The sequence below is a fragment of the Pithys albifrons genome, chromosome 2, assembly GCF_047495875.1.
Source record: "Pithys albifrons albifrons isolate INPA30051 chromosome 2, PitAlb_v1, whole genome shotgun sequence".
Taxonomy (NCBI): Eukaryota; Metazoa; Chordata; class Aves; order Passeriformes; family Thamnophilidae; genus Pithys; species Pithys albifrons.
The window spans coordinates 101103847-101125987 of record NC_092459.1 but is presented as its reverse complement, the minus strand read 5'-3'; the positions used below and the strand labels follow the sequence as shown (position 1 = coordinate 101125987).

At 37.7% G+C, this 22141-nt stretch overlaps 1 protein-coding gene across 3 annotated transcripts in view; it reads left to right on the top strand.

The window, feature by feature from the left end:
• LCLAT1 (lysocardiolipin acyltransferase 1) overlaps window positions 1-22141 on the top strand; it is a 119997-nt gene that overhangs the window by 43102 nt on the left and 54754 nt on the right. For all 3 annotated transcript variants that reach the window (XM_071579990.1, XM_071579972.1, XM_071579981.1), the window contains 2 exons: window positions 662-860; window positions 14583-14729. In XM_071579990.1, coding sequence (XP_071436091.1) covers window positions 662-860; window positions 14583-14729 — 346 coding nt within the window. The remainder of the gene's footprint in view (window positions 1-661; window positions 861-14582; window positions 14730-22141) is intronic.

Here is a 22141-nt window from a genome sequence, read left to right as displayed (position 1 = left end):
GCCCTGTTAAATTTACTGTGTAGCTTTTGCCTGCTCCTTCCTTCTAATAACCCACCAACCTATGATTTATAACTTGACCCTTCACAGCCATATATAGCAGGTAAAACAAGAAACATGTTTTTTATGTGACCTTTTGGCATCACTGGCTGTTTAGGCAAAATGGAGACAGCTGTTTGTCCGTGTTTGTGTCCTTCCAAGTTTGAGGCTTATTCCATGCTTTGGGAGTGAAACATGTTGATCATTTGGTCCCAAGCAGAAAGCAAGACAGCTTCTGATACCTTCCTAACCCTGACAATATTGAGCAATAGATTATTTGTGCAGCCAGTCTCCTCCCTAGATTACCTACCAAGCTGTAATCCATACTCACTCTCTTGTGTTCTTATGTGATAGTATTCTTGGAAAAACAGGGAAAGGTAAGTTTAATGCAGTGATTGTAATAGAGTGCTTTTCAAGAAGTGCTATTTAATTGTTGTTTCCTCTTCCATTAAACAGCTATTACTGCAGAAAAGCTGGTTGCTTTATTAGAAAATAGTCAGAAGTTTGTTTACCAGTGATGATGTGAGTGAATGTGATATGATATAATTCAAATTAATTTTTATTGCTAATGGGCTGATGTTTTTCTTCTGGGAGTAAAGCCATAATACTGAGATAATATTTTTAGGCCTTGCTGGAAATGGTGTTTGGTGCCAAGGTGGTTGTCACTGGAGACGGATTTGTTCCTGGAGAAAGGAGTGTCATTATCATGAACCATCGCACACGAATGGACTGGATGTTCCTGTGGAACTGCCTGCTGCGATACAGCTACCTCAGACTTGAAAAAATCTGTCTCAAATCCAGTCTCAAAAGCATTCCGGGATTTGGTATGTCACTAAACCCTTTAATTGGAAAGGAAAATATGTTTAAATGATGCCCAGCACTGTTCACAACCTGTTAAGGGATGAAGGTCTAAATTCTGTTTCAGTATTTTAAAAAATACTTGTGTAAAATATGTGGCAGGTTGAGTGATTAAACCTTAAATCTCAGAGGACACCTGGACTACATGCCTAAGCATTTCTTTTTTAAGATACTACATGTGCTGTTGTTGCTTGTAGGTAAAAATATTTCTGCTTTACATACTGAAAGCATTTTTTGAAATTATGAAAAATGATTTTAGGTCTTTTCAAAGTCTCTTTCAGCACTTGTTTTTTTTCGTGCTGTTTCACCCCACATTGCACATGCTCTCATCAAGCTTCTTTCTTCATTATCCAATGTATACAATTGTGAAGATAGAAAAAGAAAGCTCTGTAGGCAATTGCAGAGTTGATGGTTCATTTTAATAACTAGTTTTAAACTGAACTTGGCTATGCAAAATATGCTGTACAGGATATGAAATAATCAGGATATATAGTGATGTTAAATGCCTCCCTGACATCCGATCCCACCAGAACTCGGAAGCTAAGCAGGGTCAGCCCCGGATTAGTACTTGGATGGGAGACCTCCTGGAAAATGCCGGGTGCTGTAGGTTCTAGTCCTGAGGACTTCACTGGCACTGTCCAAGCTCGCTCGGCCGTGGCAGATGAACCTCAGGACTTAAACGGTGGGGCCAGTTCTGCGCACGCTGAGCCTCACCTAAAATCCACTGCGCAAGCTGGAAGGGCACACCCATGTGGGGACAGCCCTTCCCAAATCTTCGTTCGCGAAGATGAGCCACACACACACACACATAGTGATGTTGGCTGGAAACAGATCTGAGTTGCACGTACTGAGAGAAATCATTTCAGATAGGCCAAGAATTGTAGCACAAATGGTTTCTGAATAAATAGGAAGACTTATCTGAAATAAAAGCATCTCTGCATTTTATTTATCTCTTAGATTTATTTGCTGTTTTATACAAAACTAGCTTGGGCGGGATATGCGTCAACTTTCTGATGTCGAAAGAGTAGCTGCCTTTATGGTTCCCTTTTGTCAGGCCATTTTTCTGAGCAGATAATTTTGGCAGGATTCCATACTGAGAAACTCTCATGCTGTTGCACTGTATTGCATTCATTTGCTGGACCTTTAGTGAGAGCTGCAACTAGGTAACATTTTTTTTTCCCTAGTGGCTAAACATTAAGGTCAATTTTACTTGACAAAAGACATCTCTTTTAACATGATAGGAAATGAGAAAATAACGTATTTAGATAAATATTTTATCTTCATACTACAGTAGAGATGATTTAAAATCTTGGAATCAGCTGTGTATGCAAGTTTTTAAAGCAATAATGGAAGATGAAATCAGGAGTATAGTCTGGAATATTCATAGATTTATCTCTTCAAAAGTAGCATATATCTTGTTACTAACAAACATACATTTGTATGTATGCTTGTTAATGCCTTTAATAAAATTGAAATATTAACTCCAAGTAATTTGGATGCTAAGTTATGCTTGGCAAATTTGTTTTCTGAAAGGGTGTTAGGAGTTGTTTAGAGGTTGATTTTTTTAAATTTTTTTTAAATTTGATTTTTTTTTCAAATTAATTTCTTAGTTCTCTGCATAAACTGAGCACATCTAATAGATTTGATGATTAGGCTCAGGCAGATGGATCTGTGGCAGGTTAATATTAGCAGACTATGATGCCCTCTTTGGTCATAATGTAGTAGCTTAAGCCACTAACAGAATTCTGGACTGGTTACTCTGCTTTGTGGGCTGTAACGTAAGGGTGGCACAGGCAGACATTTACTGCTGTCGTTTGCATTACAGGATGAAAATTTCTGGTGGTAGAGTGGATGTCTGGTCTGTTGTGCTATAATGCAGTACTTCTAATGCCAGATCCTCAAGCATTCTCTGCAATAGATGAGCTTTGACGACTTTGGTTGTAATGTTGTGAATTATAGCTTATTTTTCAGTAAACTCATAATGTGTTTTTAATCACAGGAGGGGAATTCAAATTCAGCTAAACTAAGTCCTTCACTCAAGCCATGATAATGAAAGATAAACTTCTGTTTTATAGTGTAGCTAAAATAAGGCCTTCTAAAAACACATATCTGTCTCTTCAGTCAGGCTCTTTTGGGTGGCAGTTTCTTGCAAAAATGAAGTATTCTGTATAGCCACATAATTAGGGTACCAATGGAAAGTGAGATTCTTGGATTAACTGAAGATTGATTGAAAAAGATGAATCTGTAGGAAGTTTGTTAGGGCAGTATCACTGCAGAGAATGGTGTCTAAAGAGGACAACCCTCAGTCTCAGCAGTAACAGTTGAATTTCTCTTATCACACTCCGCTCTGCTGTTATGTGATAGACCTTTAATAAATGTTTGTCAGATTTTGGGTTTGGTTTTTAGATTGTATCTTGTTGTTTTTACCTAGAAGTTTTCTCTTATGAGCTTGTAAAAGTAAGATCACTTGGAAATCAACCAGACAGTTTCAGTGCTCTGCATCTGTAATTGATACTTTTATATGTTGATCATATAATATCAGTGGAAATTCAGATATTTTCATTATGTCTTTCAGTTTTATTTTTCCATATATTTATATGGATTAGTTGTACACAGTGAAAGGTATAGGATTAGGAAACTTTGATCTATTGACTAAACATAACTTCTAATAAATCTTAACCTATAGTAATCTTGCTTTGAGTTTGAGAAATACTTGAGTGAATATATACTGCTTACAGTGCATTTTTTCTGATCTTTCAAAGGCTTTTTTAAACAGGCACTTAATTTAAAATTGTGTGTTAGATAAGGTTTACAATGCAACTCTTCTATTTTCATATTTCTGAAAACCTTGACAGTATTCAGCACAGCACTTTTATTATCATAAATGTTTTCCCATTTGGGGTGTTAAAATAGGTCTGTGAGAGATTAAGCTCCTTCAAGTGGCATTTAAGGTAGGTGAAGGGCAAACCTGGGAATGGAAATAGATCCAGAGTTCTTGTTGCCCCCTTGGTAGGTTAAAAGTTTAACGGTATCAGATTTAATGAGTGTATTACAAGTAGGCAGTTATTTTCTAGTTAATTATAATTAAAATCAGAGGATTCAGTATTTCAAGGAGACACCTTGAGTCATTTATCCAGTTCTTAAATTATTAATTCTTTACATTCCAGTGTATGAAAAGAACTTAAAATTGATTAAAGGTGAGCTTAAGAAAAGCAGTCCAAAGAAAAACAGATGGTTTGTTCTTCCTGGAACTGTAGCTTTGACTTGATGAATTGTGTGCAGTAAAGTTTTCAAAAGAGATATTACATTTCAGTAATCTCAATTTCAGAAACATTCTTGTAGCATTTCAGTCCATCTTGCCAAAGCTGGTGTCTCAAGGGAGCACTACTCTGCTCGTTGCTGTTGCTGCAGTTTCTCATCTGACATCACCAGAAACTACTGACACATTCTGCAGTATCAGTTTTCAAGGAGAATTTCTAATGGTATTGACAGTTTCCTGCATAGTCTGACATGATAGGACTTCTCTACAGTACTTGTAATGGATATGAACAATTAATATTCTCATCTATTCTCAATTAATAAGGAGTTGTGTTGGAAGTGATACAGATTATGGTGCAGTCGTGTTCAGAATGTGCTGGGGAATACATGCTGTTCAAGTAGATATCAAGGGACATACACTGCAATGTCCGACAACAATACAATGGCTAGAAGATAGTTTTAATTCTTTTCTTAACAGTTTTATTTGTGAAAGTCTTTTTGTGATAATCAGTAAGACTTCACTGGAAATAGATATATATTTTAATGATGGACAATCTGAATGTGTTGGGTGGGCTTACAGTAATATTTGTATTAGAGTGGTTAAAAGTGCCTCAATATATGTGTGAAAAATAAATCAAAACTTGGATTTAATTTGTGCACTTTCGGAATAATTGATAAAAAACTGAAATATAGTAACAAGAAGGGTTACTGTCAGTGCATGGCTGCTACATGAGATAATAATATTCCTAGTTTTGCTTAATGCAGATGGAAAAGATAAATACCATCATAATTCACTGTACCAATGTAAAGTATGCAGGTGCTACAGGCACCATTGATGAATGTATCTTGAAGACTTACCAGTTTTGAAAAGGCTCACTGTGACTGCTAAAGCAGGGAATTATAGTTGAAACAGAATGGGACAGGAAAGGAAAGGACAGGGTGATGAAGGAAAAAGAGGAGAATAAGCAAAGCTGACAAACCTGGAGTAGTTAGAAGCAGAGATAACTGAGTAACTCTGTCCAGATCGTCATCTCTGTAATCAAGTTTTCCATGGCTAACATTGCTTTCGATAAGACTGCGAGATGTAGGAGCTTTGTAGATGTTGTTTTTCATTATCTATTCATTTGTGTTGTAGCTCTCAAAGGCTCAAGTTAGGTTTGGCCCTTGTATTAAGTGCCAGAGGGAAGAAAGAAAAAAGGACTTTTGCTCTATTTCAGCACTGGGCTTAGCCCCACCAATCTTTTACTACACGTCAGTTGATCCATTATAGCTGTCCAAGTGTGCGAGCTTTGCCTGAAGCAAGCTCAAAGTAATTTGAGTCATCTTAGTTTTCAATGAAGCAGGACAAAACAACTCAAATTATCCTGCCTTTGCCATGGGCTGAGAGCATGCACACTGACAGCTATGATGGATCAGCTACCATGAAGTAAAATATTGTTGTCACTAAGCCTAGAAAATCTTAACACTTAACTCAATTGGAGTGTAGCTAAAAGCAGCGTGCTGCTGAGAATCTGTACACATTTATATTGGCATGGAAGTGTTTGTGCTGCCACAGCTGCTTCCACAGGTAGGGATAGAAATGCTTCACCATATAGTGTCTTTGTTCATGTTATCTTTGGATGATTCACATTCAACTTCTTACCATTAGAGGATATTGGTTTAAAAAACTAAAACTGTAACCCACTGAACTTTCTAGTGTAGCTCATATGTCAAGGATCTTACATGAAAATAGACTGAAATGAGAGTTTTGAGGAGCTGTGATATTTCGTTTTCCAGCAATGCAATTATGAGCTGCCAGACTTAATTACCATAGAGTTGTTACCCTGCATGATTTTTAAGTTGAAAAGTATGCTTTCTAATGGAAAACACAGTTCTTATTCTACCAGTTGTTCCTGGTGAGAACTCTCTTGAAGACTCTCTTGAAGAAGTTTTAAGTGAAGGAAATATTATTACTGTGAAGCAGAAATACAGCTTAAGTTGGCTGTAACTTTACATGTCCTTGTTTGTTTTTTTTTGTTTTTGAGTGAGGAAGAAGTTACTTAGGTGTCTGTTTCCCAGCTTGTCTCTTCTAGGAAAGGCATAATCAGTTTCTCCCAACTCCATCAGGGGAAAAAATTAAAAAAAACACAGCCAAAACTGAAGTAGCCAATGTTCCATTAAACTTTCCTTATCCTTTCTATATTATAAGGACTCCATTTCCTCTCCACCCCTTTGCCTCTCCAAAACATGCATCAAAAGAGTGAGATCAGATGCTAACCTCTCTTGTTCTCACCATTTATAAACTACAAGTGATGGACAGTGGTTATTTTGTCCAAGCTCACAAAACAAATAACAGCAGAATTAGGATGGCATGTTTTCACAACCTACTTTCATATTTTTGAAGCATCTGTATGGCTCAGCTCATCAGGCTGAGTTACTTTTCACGGTCCTCCATGGAGGAGATGGAGTGTCTGAAGAAGATGCAGGCTTATGGAAGAGGTATTTCATTGTGGAGTCTCTTGCCATTCCTGACTTGCAGTTAAGATGACACATACGTGGGAGAGTCTCACGCTGTTTGGTAGGGCCTGTGTGTTCTTCCTCACAATCTAACAGCTAGAGGCTGTTTTCTTTATGTCTTTGGAGGTTTCGGAATGACGTGGGGCTTTTCTCCAGATACATATTGGGCAAGACTCATCTTTTTTAATACTTAGGTTTTCATGCCCTGTTTCACAGTATTGATGTATTTTTAAAATGCATTAGAAAAAGCAACTTTCCAGCCATCCTAGAGGTTTAAGCCTTTACTTTATTTTGCTTGACTTTGGAGTAATGTTATGTTATTCTGATTTTACACAGTGTATTAAATCAAATCGAATTTGAAGTATTATTTTAAGATGAATAATGTAACTGAATAGGTTTAATAGTCCTTAATGACATTTATAGCATTTTGTAAGTAGCACTAATACAATGATAGAGTTAATCATCTAATTGTCTGTATTCTATTAAAATGGCATAATTTAGGAAATAGAATGAATATTTGAGTATGAAGTGTCCAAATAGCATTCTTCTGAACTGTGATTAAGGATTGAATACTGAAAGAATACTTTCCAAGAAGATGATATATCTCTGTCTGGGTGCTTTATATACATACATATCCTGCTACTACTGTAGTGAATTTTTCCCACAGACTCTCACACATTCTCTGTGCGTGTGTGTCTCTGTGCGTGTGTGTCTCTGTGCGTGTGTGTCTCTGTGCGCGTGTGTCTCTGTGCGCGTGTGTCTCTGTGCGCGTGTGTCTCTGTGCGCGTGTGTCTCTGTGCGCGCGTGTCTCTGTGCGCGCGTGTCTCTGTGCGCGCGTGTCTCTGTGCGCGCGTGTCTCTGTGCGCGCGTGTCTCTGTGCGCGCGTGTCTCTGTGCGCGCGTGTCTCTGTGCGCGCGTGTCTCTGTGCGCGTGTGTGCCTTGGTCGAGAGACACCAATTCTTCAACAGAATATCCTTTCTAGAGGGTTCCACAGTTAAATTTTCACATCTAAGATGTAGGCCACTGCTTGTTGGCAGCATTGTTCTTGCCCTGACAACGAAATCTTGTATTGTAAACCTTGTTTGAGGAAGCTTCTAATTGTGTTATAAAAATTAAGCTAAAGCAGAGGTTTATACTGTCACATCATAGAATCATAGAATCGATTGGGTTGGAAAAGACCTCAGAGATCATCGAGTCCAACCCTTGGTCCAACATCCTATATTGTCCCACCAGAGAATGAAGCAGAGCAAATACGGAAAGCATTTATTTTTGAAAGTGACTTAAATTAACATAAAATTTAGAACAATTTCTTACTGCAAGAAATGTATGAGAACTATGGGGAAGTCAAAGGTAAAACTAAATGATAAGAGCAAAATCAGAATTATTTTTTTACAGATGTATTAAAAATCTCTGTTTCTAACATTACTGTTTGTTAACTTGAGTTGTCTTAGTAAGAAGAAAAGGTTTAAGCTTCACATACATTGTAAGAGATGATATTCTGTAGAATACTTAGTAGACTACATGGTATAGACATGCATGAAATATGTAGTCTGAACATAAAATGGGAATGACCTTAAAAATTACTTTTACCTACATCTGTTTTAAAATGGTGTTCAGGGTCTGATAAGGCAAGGCAATAGCAAAAGCATGGTGTTTTTTAAATAGATATCTTATTAATTGAATCAAATTAGCAAACAGACTGAATCAGATGTTTCACTATAAAATTAGGAGTGCTACTGTGAATTTTATCTCCTAGTTTAGTTCTAGTTTTGTAATTTGCTCAAAGTATTCACCCAATCAAATGGTAATTGTTCAATTCATTATACTCCAATTAACTACATTATTGGAAATGAGCATGGGTAAAGAAAACTTGCCAGGAGCAGAGATTGTACTTTACAAGATTGTTTCAAGAAGCACTTTTTTTTTTATTTTCCTAGACTGTGCACTCAGACAATTACATTAAAGTTTAGAAATATTTTACTTTGCTGTGGGTTTTTAGACATAAAACTATCCAGGAAAATGAAACAACAACAATAAAATGGTCAAGTCTATACTGCTAAAAACTCAACCATGTATATACATAGTAACTTTACACCTGGACTTCCTGTTGATTTTCTGTGTATCAACATCTTTTCTATACCTACGAATCTTTGGAATAGGGAACATTCAGAGTTGTTTGCTTGTTACCTTGTGGTAATTTTATCATAGAATCATAGAATTGATTGGGTTGGAAAAGACCTCCAAGATCATCAAGTCCAACCCTTGGTCCAACTCCAGTCCATTTACCAGATCATGGCACTCACTGCCACATCCAATCTCAATTCAAAAACCTCCAGGGATGGTGAATCCACCACCTCTCTGGGCAGGCCATTCCAATGCCTGATTACTCTCTCTGGAAAGAATTTTTTTCTGATCTCCAACTTAAATTTCCCCTGGCAGAGCTACAGGCCATGCCCCCTTGTCCTATTGCTGAGTGTCTGGGAGAAGAGACCAACCCCCAGCTGGCTAGAACTTCCTTTCAGGTAGTTCTAGACAGTGATGAGGTCACCTCTGAGCCTCCTCTTCTCCAGGCTAAACACCCACAGCTCCCTCAGCCTCTCCCCATAGGGCTTGTGCTCCAGTCCCTTCTCCAGCCTTGTTGCTCTTCTCTGGCCCCGCTCCAGCCCCTCAATATCTTTCCTGAACTGAGGGGCCCAGAACTGAACACAACACTCAAGGTGTGGCCTCACCAACGCAGCAAAACATTTGGAATAACAAACTGTTAATGGACCCAATTATTTGTGTACAGTGAAATCACAAGCTTCTGAGTGATTTGCCTTATTAAGCCTAGATGTCTGGTTCCCTGATGCCTCAAAAGCCCTGATCAGGACCAGACCCCAGCTGAATACAGGCACACTCAATAAGGCTTTTATTTTTGACCAAGATAATGCTTTGAAAAACCAGGGAGCAGTTCAGTGAAAGAAGAAGGGGAGGATGAATGAATATAATATCAAAATCCTATAGTTGGGCCTTTGGCTTTCCTATTTTTTTTCTATGGTTTTGAGTAATTTATTGAATATGTTTGGGGAAGGGTTTAGTAGTTGTTACACTGCTATAGGAAATACACAGATACCATTTTTTGATGTGTCTGTGTATGATTGCTTTCAACATCAGCCATAATATTCCTCTTTGAGATGTGACATTTGGGGGAGATATCTAATTTCTGAGTTAATATGCATAAAATTGTGATACAAAACCAAACTAAGACTTTTTTTTTGGCACAGGTACCTCTTTCTCTCTTTTCTTCTTTGCCACCTCCATTCTTGGTATCTACTTACTTCCAGATGACCTTTGCATTGAAAACACGCTCAAGAAATTTTAGCTTCAATTGTTATTTTCTTTTAAAGGATTTTGGGGTGTGGAAAATAGAAATGCAGAGTCTTAGAATTTAAAAGGCTTTAGGCTTGAAGCTAGCATTTTTAATACAATGCTGCAAAATCTTGACCTGCATAAGCTATAATTTGCTTTATCCCCAAGGCAGTGAGGAAATTCTTATGTACACCACATTTCTCTAGTTCAATAGCAGGCTATCCTTTTTGTGTGAACACAATTTTATTTCTGTGTAGAATTATGTTCTGATAGAATACGTATCATTACGTATCATTACCGTGTGTGTGTTACTAGAGATTTTAAGCTGTCTTGTTTATTTTTTCAGCTCTGAAAAGTTGATTTAAAGGTCAGTGTGACTAGCCATTCTGTCTGGTAGGTTTTTGCACTGCTGTTTTGCAATTTGGAACAAGAACTGATGTTTGTATACTTTTCCAAGTAATGTTATCCAAAAATGTCATATCCTATAAGAAGATTATTTTGGCAAAGAAAGGGAGTGTTGCATTATTATTGTTTATTTAACTTCACTGTCTTTCTGCCGTGTTTTTGTAATCAGTGATTTCTCAAGAATCTACAAATCAAAAGGCAACCATTTTTCTGCAGTCAACCAAATGTTGCCTTTCCTAGGAAAATTCCTATTGCCCAGGAGCTTTTAGGCAAAATATATTTACTTTTGCTGAACAATATGGTGACCTAAACTTAAAAGTAATTAACTGAACAGCATGTCTTACTGCAGGCTGCACATAGAAGGTACTGCCTTCTGCTGCTTATGAATCTTGCTGATTAGCAAAACCTTTAATCCTGCCCACTGATTTACTGAATTCTTCCCATTTCTCTGTGCATTCCCCTTTGGTTCCTGCATCATGCCTTGGGCTTGTTACATGTTTTTCCTGCAGCACAATGCAGACACACTGTGGAATGGAAATTAAAGCAAAAGCTGCTTTTACGTATTTCAAAAGCAGGCGCCCACAAGCCTGTGTGGGGTTTTCTTTCCTGCCTGAATCTGGTGGGATGGTGAGACACGTGAATAGCAGGCACTCTCCCCCACTGGTACGTGAGCAGGGTTTTGGTAGAAGCCAGGAATTCATGGTTTTATTGCCTTTCACTGGAGGCCTTGAAGCACAAGCAAATGTGGAAGATTCTTCCACATTCATGGATGGTAAAATAGCTTGATGCAGTGTGCTGTGCTGTGCTGGGGTAAGTCAGGAGGAAACCTGGGTCCTTTACTACTAGTCATCTATCTATTAGATAATCTGTTCTTATTTGAACAGTCAGGACTGTTCTGTCTAATTAGATATACATTTAAAGACAAATTCTTCCAGAACACTGGGTATTATCTATTGGAAAGGTTAGAAAGTCAAACCTATTGTTTGTCTTAAAATTTGGATACCTCCCAACTCTTTTCCAACTTTCTTTCTTCCTCCTTCCTGATGTCCTACTGTCATTACATTACTGGCTCTGTTTAATTATTCGTAGCCCATATATAACACCACCACTTAGAGCAGGAATGGGAAACTACTGTACATACCCTGTGCTTTATGCAGTTTAGTCAGGTATTTAGTCGCTTGTATTAGCTAAAAGTGTTTATAATTCAATGTTTACAGTGCTATTGAAGAGTGATAGGTAGAAAAAGTTTATGTGCAAGTTTCCATATAATTTAAAGCCTTGTGCTACATAAATAAAGGTAGGGGAGAGGGTGGTATCTGGCTGTGAGGTTTTTTCCATACTCCCTCTGCTGTGGGCCAAAATCACTCTTCCAAAGGGGCTGCTGACCTGGGAAGGTATCGGCAAGCTTCCCAAGTGAGCATTTATTTTGCTTCTTGTTTCCCCTCTTTTGGTCTACAGGCTCAATTGCAATGAGAACACAGGGACTGAATAATTTAGGCCTGATGTGTGATACCACACAATAAAATGGTTTAGCACAGTCCAGGTTTTCCATATACTAATTTAGGCATAGTGTCCTGGGGTACATAAAACATACAAAAGTTCTGGGTAGAGAGGTAAGAATGATTGGAAAACACCCAAACCACAGCAGAACTTTCCTAATCTCTATGTATTTTTGTGCTCTGTTTCATGGAACATGTGCATTCTAAGAGTTGTAAATTGTATGGTATCAAGGCATCTGTGTTTTTGCTTAGAGGAATTTTGTCCTTTGCTGTGTCCACTTTTATGAATTTTATATGAGATGTATCACAGAATATCTCAAGTTGGAAGGGACCCACAAGGACCATCAATTCCAACTCTGCTTCTCACAGGACTACCTGGAACCAAATCAGAGGACTAGGAGCATCCTTCAGGTGCTCTTTGAACTCTGCCAGGCATGATGCCATGACCACTTCCCTGGAGTGCCTGCTACAGTGGCCAACTACCCTCTGAGTGAAGAACCCTTTCCTAATGTCCGATCTGAACTTCCCCTGATGCAGCTTCATGCAGTCGCCATGTATCTTCTAGAGGAACCGAGTGCTTTGACAACATTTGCTATGAAAAGATGGCCTCTTTATGTAACACAAGTGTGAAAATAAAGCCCTGATTAGTTCAGTTTAACATATTGGGTTTTAGTGCCATATATTCTAGCAGTAGGAAGTGACTATATGCCAAAATATAGCATAGTTAAATTACTTAAGGTATTTTAAAGTTACTTTAAAATTCACCTTTATTTTTTTCCTGAAGATAATTTGTTCAAACATGGATAGCCCCTATGAAAAAAGCTGTACTGATACTTCTTGACATTGCAGATGTAGGAATGTGATATGTGCATAAATGCACATAAAATGTTGTGGTCAAACTTTAGTTTTCTTTACAAAGGGTTTTTCATAAGTACAGAGTGTGAATTTGAAAAGATTTGCTAAGACTGCATTTTGGGAATTCCTTTTCTTAATTCACATAACCACTTCCAGTATTCAGTTATCTGGATATCATTGATTATCTGCATATCTGAGATGCATTAGGTCCACATTGCAGAAAGCATGTTAGTTATGCATGTTCTGTCTGTTTAGCCGATTTAAAAATTAAAAGTATCTACTCCATGATACAGGTCACAAGTCTTAGTGTTTCTGAGCAATACAGACTGATTATGCAACTTGGTTAATGCATTATCCAGGCTGACTGATCTATGAAGTTGATTTAAAAATGAGTGAGTTTAATAAGTGGTTTTCTAGCATATGCCTCCTGTGAGATACTGCCATGAACAGAATAGAAAGGAATTCCTGTAAAGAGGAGCTGAAACAAAGTGTGAGAATAACATATTGTAACTCACCAGCAAAGGTAAAACAGGCTTTGAGAACTGTGGTGAGCAAAGAGAATGGGAAGTTGTGATGTTTTCTCTTTGATGTGGAGGATCTATCTGCAGGTGTTCTGATGAGATATGAACTAGCCAAGTGCAGTGGTAATGCAATGTCATGCTCTTCTGAGCCCTGTTTAGGAAGAGAGCATTACTGGCATGTGGTGGGAGTGGAGCCCTGATTTTTTGTCCTACTGTCTGAATTAGTGGACAGAACTTCTGATACTATGTCATATACTGTATACTATATAATTGTGCCAACCCCCCCCCCCAAGAATACTTACTGAAGATAATGGGGTGTGACCCCTGAACTGGAGGCTCAACAGCAGTTTCACTTATTTAACTGCATTACATTGTCAGTTTGATGTCAGGCTGTAAAACTTCCAGTGTAATAATACAAATAAATGGATACATATACTTTTTTTCTATAATCAGATGTAAAGAAAAACTTAGTATTTTCTTCTGTGAGTAATGAAAATTATAATAAGGTATGTGTAATAAAGCCTGCAAAGCAATAGATATTTTCTGCACAGTGCACACAGTTAGTGGACACCAGGGGCAGTGATCTCTACATAACGCAGCTGTTACCCTGCAGTGCATTGCTGAGGTTATGTCCATCACCTGAGCAAATCAGAGCTGCAGGGATTCAGGATATTATGGTGTTACATAGTATATTACATGGTTTTAAATGCTTCACCTCAGAGAATCATATAATTGTTTGGGTTGGAAAAGACTTGCAACATGGAGTCCAGCCATTAACCCAGCATTGCCAAGCCCACCACTAAACCACATCCCTAAGCACCACATTTACATGGCTTTTAAATATCCCCAGGAACAGTGACTCAAACACTTCTCTGGGTAGTCTGTTCCTGGGGGTAGCTTGACAGCCCTTTCAGTGAAGCAATTTTTCCTAATAGCCGATCTAAACCTCGTCTGGTGCAAGTTAAAGCCATTTCTTGTGTCCTGTCCTTGTTTCCTGGGAGAAGAGATCGACCACCACCTCCCTACAATCTCCTTTTGTGACACCATTGGCCCTCTTCTTGCCCTCTGGAAAGCATTTCTAACTCTGGTAACTTGAGTTTTGCATTTTAATTGCATTTATGCTTTCTTTTTCTTTCTATCCAAAACTCCTTTTACCAGGTCACTAAGTGTTCCTAATCAGTTGAGGACAGGCAGGCAGCAGATAAAATGTTGTGTCTAACACAATTCATAAAATGTTTTTGAATAACAGACACTGTGGAAGTATCAGAGTGAAATTTTGCTAAAGATGTATTTATTTAAACTTTAGGCTGGGCGATGCAGGTTGCTGCCTTTGTTTTCATTCAGAGAAAGTGGGAAGATGACAAGAGTCACTTTGAAAAAATGCTGGATTATTTCTGTGACATTCGTGAGCCACTACAACTCCTCATCTTTCCAGAAGGAACTGATCTCACAGGTAGGCTGTGTTTGTCATCTTCTCATGGAAGTTCTTTGTTCTTTGTAGAAAGATTTTTAAAAAATCCAAAGCAGGAACAAGACTTGGTTCTCATGGACAGTAGAAATTACAGTAATTGATGAAATGATGTGCTGATTCATTTGAGAGGCACAAATGTATTTACACTGACAGACTTTGCCAGTCTTCCTGATGTAACTTACATTTCAAAGCATCTGATGATTGAAATTGCTTTTTATTGGTCAGTACTATGTATACATTGCATTAGTAAAAGTAGGCTTAAAGACCTGAAATACATCACTTGGATGTTCCCATTTCCTGTATTACCACAGCAGAATCATTTCATATGTACGAAAGAGTGATTGAAAAGGACTACCAATTCTATTTGATTTCTTGCCTAATGTTTTAAGAGAAGAACATGGATACTTGTTCTTTAGGCTGTGTAAGCAGTCTGTATCTGCCTCTACAAGAGAAATAATCTCTGTAAAACAAATGTTGAGATTATCATAGGAATAAGTTTAATGTGATTGAACCTGTAATATTAAGTTTTAATCAAATATCTACCTTTATACTGATATGGCATCTGTAGCAAGCTGCTAACCAGTGTTGAAGGCGACTTGAGTGCCAATAACAGATAACATTGGATGAATGTTCTGTGGTGGTTCATGCCTGCAGCATGATATGATAAGCATTATCTTTAAATAGAAAATCAATTACAATTAAGCTTCCAACTTTAAGACCATTTAAAAGATTTTTGCTCTACTTTCTATCACAGATATTCTGAAATCATATTTTATTGCAAAGCCACATCAGGAAGTACTAGACAGGCTATAAAAATAAGTACCATATACTGCTATTTTTTCTTCTGTATCCCAAATATCCTTAAAATGGATTTATATAGTATTCAGGTGCTATCACGCTGTAGGGAATTGTCATCACTTGATCAGCCTTCCTGAAACAGCATAAATTCATTGAACATTCTTGGATGGCTTCACATGGTATCTTTTGTTGAATTGGTTATTTTGTATCTAAAGTTAGGAAGAATGATGGAATTTTCTTTACTAGGAGTATGGTGAGGCACTGGAACAGGTGTTCCAAAGAAGTTGTGCATGCCCCTTACCTGGAAGGGTTCAAGGCCAGGTTGGATGGGGCTTTGAGCAACTGTTCTTAGTGGAAGGTGTCCCTGCTTATGTCAGGGGGGTTAGAACCAAATGATCTTTAAGGTCCTTTCAAACTCAAAACTATTCTGTGAAATTATCTAAATTTCTTTAAATTCGTGAACTGTCTCTTCCTAACTGTAAATGATGAGGTGAAATCTTTATTTTATTCATGAAATCATGAGACTCCTTCTTAGAGTGCTCACACTCATTTTCTGAACAGGTGCTTCCAACTCAAGATGACTGAAAGAATTGGATTGTTTGTAATTTATTCCATAAATTACATAAATGCCTTCTAATCTCTCCCAATATTCCTGAGAGACAACTGATTTTTAAAGAATTGAGGAAGTTTTGTACTGTAACTTTAAAAAAGGAGATTTAGCTGAGGACTGAGAAAGCCACTTAGGCTGCAGAGTCCCAAAAGCAATGGTGGGGATGTTCCCACCTAAATGTAGAGCTGCTTAAGGAAACACAGTTTTCTGTCTGCTGTAGTAACTGATACAAATGATTTAGACTTAACTTGTATGCTGTTGCTATCATCCACTGAGAAATTAATGCAAATAATTTTCTGCATTTAATATTAAAAAAAATCAAAATAGTCTTTTGAATGCAGGTTGTTGACAGATATTTTTTTTGTTAGCTATTTCTGTTCTGATTTTCCTTCCTCATACATGTGTAACATGTACTCTTTAAATTTTCAATGCCAAATGGAGAGCTGCACTCACTGTGCTGTTCTGACAAAGCCACTGCAGATGGGTGGTTGAGCAGCCCAATGAGGAAGCAGCATGGTGGGAAGGATGGAGGGATGGGCAGGGAAAACCATAGGGCTCTGCTGTGCTGGCTTCTGACATGTTAAACTGTCCTGCACGTGTCGAACGTGCCATCAAGTAATGAATGCCACCTTGATGTTATATTTGTACATAAGAAGATATACAGAGATGGGCAAAACTCTGGGGTTTTTTTCTGTGAAAGTAAATCGCTCTCCCTGTCTAATTGTCTTCACAGGAAGCATTACCTCATGCATTTCAAAACAGAATGAAAGATTTCAAAGAAATGTAAAGTATGACTGTATTTCTTGTACATGGGCCACTACCTGACTGCATGTTGGTGAAATACTTTGCAGTGGAAGATGCTACATGAATAAATTTCAGAATTAATTATGTCATGAACCCTGAACATTGTATTTGCAGACTGGATGTATAGGGTCTGAGCTAATAATTATATAATTATATACTTATTTCTGATAGGTTGGCCATCTTTTCACTCTGGAGTACTTGAAGGTTAAAGCTAAGTGCATCCAAGGTATTTTGTTGTAATTGCTTCAAAAGAAGCCCTCAGCAGATAAACATATAGCCAGACTTTCTGAAGCCATAAAGAAAACAAAGCAACCATAAGTCTCGTGCTTCGGGAAAGCTTTTGTTTTTCTTGGTTTTTCTTTACAAGATTGTTTGTAGTAATACTTCAGAAAGCAGTGACAGAAAAAAAAAGTTACTGTATTGCTCTGTGCCTGGTAAAGCCACATTCGTGTGAATCTGTGTCTCCATCCCTGTACATGGTCTCTTTTTCAGTCCAGCTTCTCCTTTTTCCTTGTGTTTCCTTCTGTGTGATATTTCTTCCACAAAGCTCTTTCCACTGTCTTACAAGAGGCATGGTGTGCTATACTTGTGTTTGCCAATGGACTGCTGCATGCTGTGCTGAAATCCCTGACAGACTCAATATCCATGGAGCCTGCCCTGGCTTTTCCCATTACGAGGATCTCTACCCTCAGAAGCTTCCCTATACCCAGCCACTGCTTTTTAATAAAACTTCTGCTGGGCTTAATTATCTTTGGACCTCTTGTCCCTGATAAACTTTGTTTGCAGGTGGCAATAGCTTCAAAAGTTAAGGGAAACAGACAAGTGGGCAGAGTGTGATTGCACAGACCTTTTTTCCTTGAGGAACAGCTGAAAACCAAGTAGGAAAGCTTGCTAGAGCTCAGATTTTGGCAGGAACACTGTCATGTGGATGACAGAGGATAACAATGAACTGCAGTTGGATTTTTTTAACTTTTCTAGTAAATGTGATATACTTTTGTAGTTCAAAAAATACTGTTCAAAATCACTGGTAAGGGTTGATCTAATGTGTAATAATTTGGAGGTAGCACAAGTAATAACAATTGCATAATTTTTTTTGTAGAATATCAACTGTGAGCCAGTGTAGCTTGTATCACTTGCATACAAACTTCTGATAGATAAATGAGGCTTTTGTTTATTTATTTTTAGGATAGACTTTTGCAGTACTCATTTATTCTTTTGCTGTTGGACACTAATATAATTTGAGGGTACTTGAAGTTGTAGAAGTACATGCATGTTTTTATCACAAGTGGGATTAAAGAAAAAGGTAGTACTTAATAGTCCAATTTCAATGCACTAGTACTAGCAAAAAAGAAAAAAGTAGTAACTGAAAATTGTTCCGAAATACTTGTATTAAAGTTGTTCTAATCAACTTTCCAGTAAGATGATGAGGGAAGTTTACAATTCTTTTGGGTAACATCCAGCAAAACACATCAGCCTGGGCAGTGTTGACTCTGTAAAAATATGTACGCTTGTTTGTTTGAGAGGAGTTAATACTGCATACATATTTCATGGGGAGCAAAGACTTAGCTTTTCATTGGGTATACATCTTGGAGTTTTAGTTCCAAATACTCTTCAGACTCAGATGAATGCAGCTGTTACTGCATTATGGCTTTCATCAAAGTAAAATCCAGACATTTTTGTTTTAATTCAAAATTAGCTCACAAGCTAAAAATGTAATTTGACTTAAAAAAAAAAATCTAATTTGTTCACTTTTCCCTCTGGTTTTCAGGAGCAAAAGCAATGTAACTTCTTAAAAATCTGTAACTTAAAGAAAATGTGTTAGCATCATTTCTTCCTCCAGTTTCCCTAAATGAAATTCTGAAGTGTCATACTTCTAGAAAGTACTGACTTTCTCAGCTTTTTCAGTAATTTTAAAATGTGATAAATGGGATTTACCCACATGATTAGGAGATAAGTGGGGAAAAAATGTAATTAAACTATTTACCAAAGGCAGCACAGGAGAGAAAAAAAAAAGTAAGACATTTTGGCCAGAACCCTTAAATTCTTGTAGTTTGACAGTCGCTCTGCAGAAACATCTAAAGACTCAAATAAATTGAACTTCTTGTGCTTGTCAGCACCCCAATGAATGTGTACTCAGGGACTGCATGTATTAGCTGAAGGAGATGGGGAAGGAGAGGCAAGTCACTGCAAGACCTGAGGAGGCAGAGCATGAAGCAGTTGTGGAAATGTCCCACATCACCCTCCATTGATCCAGTGGCTGCTGTCCTGAAAAATAACTTACTCTCCTTATTCTTTTTGATCAGCAAAAAGAACCAAGGAGTTAAAATGCAGAATACTCCTAATAGGAATGATGAGCTAAAATTTTGGGAATATATTTACTTAAATACAATGTAAGAAAGAAAATATTTGTTTCTAGAAAGAAACACTCATATTTTTCTGAGAGGGTAAGCAACAGGGGGTATTACCTGCAGCCAAGTTATGTGAGTGACCTTTTGGGATTGAGGAAATCCAAACCAAGTTCATTTCCAGGCCGTGTGAAGAGCTTCTTGGTGGTATTTGTATTAGTAGTGTGGGAGAAAAGAAGAGAACATATGTTTCCTCTTTTTAAGGAAGATTTTAGGCATATTTCACTTTTTTTATTCTTTCATCTATGAACGTTATAATCTGGCCAGCTGAACAATGAGGGATCTGCGTAAGTTTGGCAGCACTGACAGTGTAGCCTGGTCTATTGATTAAGGTATTTTAAAGAGGTGTTTGTTGTGCAAATTCCCTCAATAAAAATGGGTTTCTAATTTCCTGGATCAGTTTTCTAACCTCTGGGTTTCATATAATGAGGAGCATCGCATCTTCTGCCTTTTGTTGAATGCAGTTCTGAGCAGCCTGACTTTCTCTCCATTTCGCCCCAGGGGTTCGGGCACTGGTGTCTCACACAAGGATCCCAAACAGCAATGGGCACAAAGGTGCTTACATCGACATGACAAGATGGCAGGCAGAGCACTGTCCACAAGTAATGGTAGAGTAAGAACCTGATCTTTTTTGAAATACTATCAGGCAGGGAAGAAAGGGCATTATTCCTACTTTTTTTGTAGATTGAAGGCATATCCTGCCCATGCTTTCAGTGTAGCATCAAAACCCATTGACCTTCCTGACTTGATGTAATAAATAATCATGTTTAATGCACAAAGACCTGTGGATTGATAGTGATTAGGAAGGGAAGAGGGAGATGATTTTTCCAGATGACAATGATCATTGTATTAGCTGGGAGCATTGTTCTAGTTCTGAAATCCCATTACACTCGGGTAATGCAAAAGGGGAAGGGAACAATCTCTGTTATATAAAACTTACAGTACAGAGGCAAGACAGGCATACAAATGTCAGGAAATAGCTGAATTGTGTTGGCCAGTTTGCTGATGTCCAGCTGTTCACACATTTTTAGAACCACTATGTAGTAAGGGAAATTTGGAAGATGTTTTGCAGATGTTTACAGCAAGTTCTTCCCAAGTACAGAGATTTGCACTAAGAGGAGGTTTGAAGATGATTACTTCAAGGCAATGGGCACTGGAGGTCCCAGATCGTTTTTGCAGCATCAGTTGAGTCTTACTCAGAGAACAAAACTGCCCATTCACCCTTGGCTTTCCTTTGGTGCAAGTAAGAGTGTTTTGCAAACACCAAGAAATTAATTTTCATGTTCCCTCTGAAGCGAAGTGCTAGTGAGCAGACATAAGGAGATAGTTTTTCTAAGTGCTCATTAACTGTGTGCAGTTTGAGATGCTTAAGAATTAGGGTTTTTTAAACTGCTTAACTTTATGTAGATTTATATGGCACTTGTGTCTCAAAGCTCTGATGGGCTTGATTTACAGACTGTAAATTTTCCAAATTGAAATCCAAATTTGGATATGCAGAAAATGAAGAAGATGAAACTTCTGTCCTTTGGAAACAATAATACATTAGCTTAAGAACTTTGTGGCAAATTAATTTAAAACATTTTACTTGGATCACTACAAAATCTGGAAAAGAGCCCTTGACTTGGGTATTTTTTTATAGTAACTCTCTTGCGCATCAGTGTAATTTCTTAGAAAATAAGGAGTTTTAGTTGTTGAGGTAATACAAGTGTACCTAAGAGGCAGAACCTGGCTTTTTGGAGGAGCATTTAATAGTTACCAAGTGATTGTTGCCTCTTCTTCCAAGTCTTTCTCATTGCTTACTTTGCAAGTTTTGGCATTGCAGTGGGAGTCTGAAAGGCAAGTCCCCTTCACTGATTCAGAGTAGTCCATTTGTAATATTCAATGGAGTAGTAGCGAGCAGACAAAAATAGATCCTCTGATCATGTGGCGGAAGACATAATGTGTATATCCAAGGAAAGATAAGTCATGTAGCCAAGTGTAATTTTAGTGTTTCACACATCCTGTAATTTAAGCAATACTTTTTGAAGTTGTAATATTTTTCAAGTATTTGTACATTTTGTCAAGTTGGCAAGAATTAAACATTTGGATTCTCTTTGTTGAATCACTTGCTTTGGCTACTGTGCAACAGCTTTTCTTTCCTTGAAATCCCATGGTCAGGAAGTCTGTGCACTAAATCGTAAGGGTTGCATGTGTGAAAAGCAGCACGCTTGTGTGTGGAAACAGTAGGTCACAGTGCAAAAATACTCAGTACACTAAAATGCTATAGCATTTATTAATTGATAGATAATCTTCTGGGAGGGGCACCTGCAATTTTTTATGAATAAAGAGCTTGTGTAATTTAGGGGGAAAAACGAAAGATGCAGGAATGTTGCATTACAGCAAAAGGAAATTTCTCACTACTGTTTGTTTGCTCACTTAGGCTACTGTGCTTTACAGGAAAAAAACTATGAGGATTGTAAGGGGAAAGATTTATCTATATGCATCAGTTCTATTAAATTATTAAACAGCTATGTGTTTTTCATTATTTTATCTCTCACCTCTGTTAAGGTTAACAATGAACATTTAACAAAGATACTTTTCTGCTTGAAAAACTTGATATATTGCTTAAAGAATGATTTTCTTTCATAGATCTGTTGGTGGGATTTTGTCTTTTAATCCATTTGTAAAACTTCATAAATATGAGTTACTCAATAAGTTAGTTGATTGAATTGACTTTTACCATGTTGCCAAGGGAACACTGCGTGTGTCCACTGCCCTTTGGCACCAGGGGAGGCACT